This window comes from Sminthopsis crassicaudata, chromosome 4, assembly GCF_048593235.1.
Source record: "Sminthopsis crassicaudata isolate SCR6 chromosome 4, ASM4859323v1, whole genome shotgun sequence".
Lineage (NCBI taxonomy): Eukaryota > Metazoa > Chordata > Mammalia > Dasyuromorphia > Dasyuridae > Sminthopsis > Sminthopsis crassicaudata.
Window position 1 is genome coordinate 274460286 of NC_133620.1, and position 6927 is coordinate 274467212.

The window sequence follows — 6927 nt, forward strand, 5'->3', positions numbered from 1 at the left end:
AGAAACACAGGGTTTGGCAAGGGTGGGAGGAGTCGCTCCGGCCGGGATGGTTCTGGGCCGGCCTCCCTCCCCCACGCGGACACACACGCGCGCGCACACCGCCCTTCTCTCCGTGTAAGAGGGACGCTGGGTCTCAGCCCGTGCGGACCTGTCCACCCCTGCAAGCGCCCCTTCTGCCGTGGCCGCTCGGACACCGGGCTCCCCCGCGGGGGCCCGGGCACAGTTTGGCGTGGAGCGGCCGGTGGTGGGAAGACCGCCCAACCCCCTCCCTGCTGGCGACCCCTGCCCGCCTGGCCCGCCCTCCGGGTCACAGTGACGTCTCCACGCAGGAGCCGTGGCGGTGCAGCGGCCGGTGGCTGTGGCCCAGGCAGCCCTCCTGCCGGTGCACGATGAGCACGGGGAAGTAGAGCGCGTCGTGGTAGGGCGGGGGGGGGCCGCCCTCCTCGTCGTCCTCGTCGTCGTCCTCGTCGTCGCCGCCCACGCTGGCCTGGCTGGACAGGCGCGTCTGCTCCGTGGGGCAGCTGGCGTCGTTGACGCTGCCGCTGCGGCTCCTCCACAGGCAGCTCCGCCGGGAGCCGTACAGGCGGCCCAGGGAGAAGCGGCTGCCGCCGCAGCCCCCGCCGCCCCCCGGGCCCCCCGGCCCGCCCGCGCCCCGGGGGCTGGCGCAGATGCTGAGCGCGCTGCGGGAGAAGATGGACGAGCTGCTGACGGCGCGCTGGCAGTGCTCGCAGCTGCGGCGGTACGGGGCGGCCCCCGCGGCCCCCGAGCCGCCCACGCCGCCGTAGCGGCAGGAGGGCGCGAAGCCCCCGCCGGGACCCCCGCCGCAGCGCGCCCCCAGCCCGGCCAGGTCCATCAGCACGGCCTCGGAGTAGCTGGGCACCAGCTGCTGGTTGGAGCGGATGTGCCACTCCAGCTCCGTGCTGTCCACCGTGTTGACCCGCGGCAGGCGGTGGCCGAGCGGGGGCAGGGACTCGTCGCCGCTCGGGCTGGAGCCGCCGCCGCCCTCCAGCCCGAAGAGCTTCTCCACGTGGTAATGGGCGTAGGCCGTGCGGTACTCGCTCAGCACGCGCAGCGGCCAGGACAGCGTGAGCAGCGCGGCGGCCCAGAAGGCCGACTGGCAGGCGTACCACGGCGGGCGCGCGGGGTCCGGGAAGGCCACCATGTACTCGCGGAAGTCCACGTTCTTCAGGTGCATCCCCTCGCGCGCTTCCATGTAGTCGTCCAGTCCCTCGTTTTCCGCGAAGAAGCGCGCGCGCTGGCACAGGTACGCGTTCTCCGCCTCCACGCTGGCGAAGCTGAAACACTTGGTAAAGCGCAGCCGCGTGGCCGGCGCGCCCTCCAGCCCCACCAGCGCCTTGGACACGTCGCGGACCCCGCAGCGGGCGTAGTCAAACTCTGCTTCGGCCACGTGGGTGTTCACGCGCTCATGGTACACCTGGGGGGGAGGTAGAAGGGTAAGATTGAAGTGGAACCGAGAACTCGGGGGCCCTACCCACCTCCCTGCAAGTCACGTGCCCGTCTGGCCTTGCAAGTAAAGCAAGTCAGACCAGATGGCTCCTGAGACCCCCCCAGCCTGATCTCCTTCGTGCTGTCTCCCATTCAAAACGGGAGCACCTATTTCCCGACCCAGTGCCAAGGACCAGTGGACGAGGCCCTAGCACTGCTGTTCTAATGGAAGTCCAACGGCGGTCGGGGCTCTCCCCCGACTGCCTTAACCTTCCCATCACACAAAGGTGCTCTCCTAACCTTGCACTTGTGACATTACTGTTCCCCACCCTTAACTTTGCCCTTCAATGACCTCTCCACTCTTTTCTCCACATCGTGCTCTCTCCCAGAAGACTTCCCTGACTAAGCTCAATACTTTACTTTGGTCTCTACAGGGGGATTTAATGCACAAAGTTTGCATGCATCTCCTAATTTCCCCGAATTTTAAGGGTGAATAGGTGGTGGTGTGGGTGTGTTCTCTCTGCCATTAGAAAGTAAGCTATGGGAAGCCGGGCCGGTGGCTGTCTTAGTTTTTAAATCAAAAGATCCTGAGTGAAAACTGAATCACAGGGACTGTCTCCCCAATTAGACTGATTATTTTCTAATGTCTAATGACTATCACTATCAGACAATGAACTCTCAGAAGGCATCTTTCCCCCATCAGACTGGGAATATAAGCCCACTGAGGGAAGGAGCAGTATGGGTTTTGTATCTTCAGTACCCAGCAGGGCGTCTAGTGCACTGAAATTCCCTAACACATGATGCTTGAACTTGAACTAAATTCCCATAGGATAGGCTCTGTCTTCCCCCTGAGACTGGCAGCCTTCTGAAAGTGTGGACTCCCTCATCAGACTGCAGAGTCTACTCAAGAGAATAATGGTGTCTTCTCTCTTTTTTGTAACTCCCAAGATGTCCTAATAGAGGAAGTCCTGGGGGGAGGTGCTCTCAGTTAGTCTGACAGGGCATACACTCAAATTACCGCCATTTTATCAGTGCTAACTCTTCCCCGGAACTCCCTTCATCACGTTCCCACTCTCCACTCCTCCCCACTCCACGGCAGTAGTGACCTTTCACTCCCTCACGTATCAGCCTCTTCCCGCTGAGTCCCTTGGGCCTATGGCCCTGATCTGCTCCCTTACCTGTGTGGTAGTATAGGCGTCCCCGTTTCGGTAACGGGTGACCTGTCGTGTGCGGCGTACATAGTGGTAGCTGATGGCCTTCCACCAGATGCATGGAGTGGCCTGCTGCATGCGACCCACACGCTCTCGCACACTGCCCACGTCCACACGGTACTGCAGCTCGTGGCGGGCCTGGCAGTGCCAGCATTCCACGAGGTAGACAGCATAGAGCATGAGCAAGAAGGCCAGGGGGATGTAGACATAGCCATTGGAGCAGGGACTGTCATGGTACATGAGGCTGTTGCCCTGATAGGCGCTGCTGAAGGTGAGACGAGTCACCGTAGTGACATGGCACCAGGCCACGGCCCCCAAGCAGCCGTACATGAGCAGTGACAGCAACAGGCACTTCCAGTGCGACTCACGACAGAGAGACTTGGTGAAGGAGGGCTGCACTGGGCGCTGCTGCTCAGGGGGAGAAGAAGAAAGGGAGGAATGGAAGAACACAACCAAACAAAATAAACAAAAAAGCAGCAAATACATAAAGAAGAAACAGATTACCCCAAAAAATTATACAGAGGCAGAAAAAGAAATAGAAGACAAAGAAACAGCAACAGTAAAGAAAACAAGCAGTTCAGAAAGGGAGATGAGTCCAGGTTGATACAGATATAAGATACAGAAATGGAAAAGGAGAGATGGAAATATTAAGATGCAGAGAGAAACAGACCAAGAATCCAGAGAAGAAAATTAGAAAAACATCAGCAAAAAGAAACCCAGACACAAAAAGCAGGCAGGAGAGATATAGAATAACACAAAGACAAAGGCAAGGAAAAAGACAAGAGATGAAATGGGAGAGGCAGGAGAAAGAAGGAAAAACAGGAGAGAAATAATTAGCAATGCTTTTCTTGGTATTCTCCCCATTCCATGATGGGCATCATGCCCATGTCCTTCCAGATTCCCAAGACTGGAAGAGAAGAGGAATGGAAAAGGAAAAATCCTACTATTCCATTACATACACACACACACACACACACACACACACACACACACACACACACACATATAGTCTAGCCTTATTATAGATATATACCTTTCTAAGTGTGCTTCTCCCACCCACCCCCAAATGATCAGCTTGTATAGTCAAGTCATGAGCAGGAGGGAGCAAGGAAAGGGGGCAGCAAGTGAAAATTATACTTTATACTAGTAGTGATAAAGATTTCCCTTTCAAATTCCATTTCTTGTCCTAGGTCCCTATATTTTTTTTACTCTGCCTTGCATATTTTTACCAATACTATCTCCCAATGTAGAACAAGAGGGAGAAAGTCTGGGGTCCCAAGGCAAATGAGAGCCCCAGAGAATAAAAACACAGCTGAAGGAGTGGAATTGGAGCCCCAGAAAACTAGAAATACCAAAACATACTAGAAAGGAGACAGAGAGATGACTGGTATGGGTGGGAGGTTCCTTTTTCAGATGTTTGTCCTGTTCTCCAGGTCCTATACCTAAAATGTACCACTTTACTCTTTTGTTGAAATTCCTCCCTTGAAGGCCCAACTCTAATACCAGCCCCTCCCCTAAGGTTGGAAATGTTCTATCCTCAGACTTTCTCATCAAAACTCATTTGAACCTGTCCTTTATATTAACCATATTTTTGCCTTCAATTATGCTTAGTTGAGCACATATTGTTTCCATCTATTAGAAAACAAACTCCTTGAAGGCAGGAACTGAGATTTCACCTTTCTATAACTAGTACCTAGCAGAGAGAGGGTACAGTGCTATAGATGTTTGGAAAACATTTGCTAAATTGAGTAAATGAAGGATTTTTGCCTTTTGCATTACTTAAGAGTGATTGCTTAAACTAAGATTCATTTTGCACTTTAGAGTCTCCCATCCTTCATTATTAGTTCTTCCAGATAGCTAATCTTAATTCTTATTTCTGTTGGGATTCTCCCTCCCTCATTTGACTGACTAGTTTGATCCTGAAGTTCTAGCTAAGGTAGGAGAGAGAAGAGGAATGAGTTCAGAGAAGGTCAGAACAAGAAGGGACATTCTAGTGAAAATAGAGTCAAGGAGAGGACGAACAAGAATAGAAGGATTCAGAAAGGGTGGGATAAATTAAGGCAAAATCTGGAATGAGGAAGAGCTCATGACAAATTAAGACAAAAGATCTGGACATGAGTATGAATATGTGTGCATGTGCGTGTATATTTCTCAGAGGGTTGGATACATATTTTGTGTGCATCATTATACTGGTCAGTGTGTGTGCAGCCTGGGTACAAATCTATGCACGTGTATATATGTTCCCATACACACATCAGTGTATATATGTTCAAGAATTAACAGGCATCTGGGAGGGTGGGGGCTGTTGTGCGTGTGTTTGTGTCTATGTATTTTGCTCATTAAGCTAGTGATTGTGGATTAGACATTGGAAGGGGCCATTTTTTGGCCCTTCATCTCCCTTAACCTCAGCTGTAATTGAGGGGTTTACTCCTTCCCCCACCCCCAATGAACTGGCCTAAAACTCTCATAAGACGCACAACACTGACATTTGGGGAGAAGCTCTGTCTGTGTCCAGGGCAATGGAAACTTTGGGAAGGAGGACTGCGAGTTCCCTCACATACAGTCCTAACGACCCCTTCCGTGAGATTTGGAGGGAATCTTCAGTCTTCATCTTTTATATCCCCTTCTGTCCGGAGCACTGTCCACAGTAACCTGTTACCTAACCGAGTTTCTCAGTATACGACTCTCCACCACACACCCTTACAGTCGTTTTTGAACTGCTATGGACCCTCTCTCCCTTTCCTTCCTGGACAGGACCACCGACTGCAGATTACCCACCTGTCCCCCGCCCAGAACACACACTTTCCATTCCACCTTTCCAGCCCCACCAGAAAAGCCCCGCCTAGTTGCCCCTCCCCCTCTTCGGACCCCCGAGTTCCGCCCCTTGCCTCTGCCCCTTCTGGATACCATGGACAGCTCGGGGTGGGGGAGGGAAAGGGGGGGCGCGGGTGCAGGGCTGCGGCTGCAGCCGGCTGGGCTGAGGGGAAGGGGGGGGGAGAAGGAGGGAGTGATAGAGGACCGCGCTGCGGCGGAACGAGCAGGGGTCGTGTTCAGGGTCAGGTCAGGTTCTAGCCCACCACATTAAGGTCCTGAGAAAGAAGAAGGGGACTGGGCAAGAAGTGGTATTGTGGACCGCGGTTGAACCCTATAGGGAGCAGGAGGGCTTGGGGAGAGGGAATGGAGAGGGACTTGGACATGGTCCCTCGGAGGATGCTAAAGGAGGTGTGCTTGGGGGAGTAGGGGGCACGGGGATGGTGCTCACCTCCTCTCGGGCGGTGCCCTCCGCCGCCGCCGCCGCCTCCTCCAGGGGCCCGGGGCCGCTACCGCCGCAGCCGCCGCCGCTGCCGCTCTCTCCTGCAGCCGAGCCGGGGGGAGACATGGCGCAGGGTGGGGGGCGCGGAGCTCGGAGCCTCCCTGGGGGCCACCGGGGGCCGGGGGCATCCTGTGCTGGCCTGGAGGTAGGGGGAAGGGGGGCGGGAGGGGGCGGGGCCCTGGCTGCTCCCCACCCCCCGTGGGGGGTGGAGAGGGAGCCGGTGGAGGGCTCTGGGGTTGGAGAGGCCGGGTTGGGGAGGGAAAGGCACCAGGGGATGGAGGGTGGGATGGAGGGTAAGGGCTGGGGGGGCCGGGCCGGGGCAGAGGGGCCGGGACTGGGGGCAAGTGTCACCTTGAGGCCCTCCCGGCGCCGCTCCGCCTCCCTCCCGCTCCCGCCGCCGCCTTTTGTCTGAGCCGGGAGCCCGAGCCAGTGCGCCCCCCCTCTTCCTCCCAGCGCAGCTGAGCCCCGCCTCCACCCCCCAACTCCGCCTCCCCCAAAGTCCCACCTAACAATTACCCCTCTTAAAGAAAAGATGCGACTGGGGGGATCCCAAACGCCTATTCCCCTCTGCACCAGGCAACCCTGCCTACTGTCAGTCTCTTTTCTGATTCCCTTCTTTCAGCGGAGAAACCTCCTTTGCAGCAACCCTTCTCCCCATTGACCTGAGTCTCCATGAGGATAGGCAGAGCTCGCCCCATCCCCAGTATTCTTTAAAGGCTTTTAAAGATTTGAATGGATAAAGGCTTGGGGGGGGGGAAAGAGGGGTAGGAGTAAAAGGTGTGAGAATGATATTGAAAGGAGACTAGGAGGCTAGGAAAGAAATCAAGCATGCTGTAGGCAAAGGATAGATAAGACGCCAAAGTCACACTGTAGGTGGATACCCTGAGAGCATTTCCCTGGCACTGGGTCATAATATAGAGGTGACCAACTGAACATATACACACACCTCTTATGTCT

At 55.5% G+C, this 6927-nt stretch overlaps 1 protein-coding gene across 1 annotated transcript; it reads right to left on the reverse strand.

Annotated features, from left to right (window-relative positions):
• Window positions 1-218: 218 nt before the first annotated feature.
• Window positions 219-6419, reverse strand: TMEM151B (transmembrane protein 151B). Its single transcript, XM_074310772.1, has 3 exons — window positions 5920-6419; window positions 2625-3065; window positions 219-1435 (listed from the first exon to the last, which is right to left on the reverse strand). The coding sequence occupies exons 1-3, from the start codon at window positions 6034-6036 to the stop codon at window positions 308-310; spliced, it is 1686 nt and encodes a 561-aa protein (XP_074166873.1). The 5' UTR covers window positions 6037-6419; the 3' UTR covers window positions 219-307.
• Between the last annotated feature and the right edge of the window lie 508 nt (window positions 6420-6927).

What these genes read in the sequence shown, in the direction of transcription:
- TMEM151B (XM_074310772.1), bottom strand. Translation starts at nt 6,036, where the DNA reads ATGTCTCCCCCCGGCTCGGCTGCAGGAGAGAGCGGCAGCGGCGGCGGC. An exon ending in AGGGCACCGCCCGAGAGGAG is followed by an intron (nt 3,066 to 5,919) that starts GTGAGCACCATC and finishes CCCCCTGAGCAG; the next exon opens with CAGCGCCCAGTGCAGCCCTC. An exon ending in ACGCCTATACTACCACACAG is followed by an intron (nt 1,436 to 2,624) that starts GTAAGGGAGCAG and finishes CCTCCCCCCCAG; the next exon opens with GTGTACCATGAGCGCGTGAA.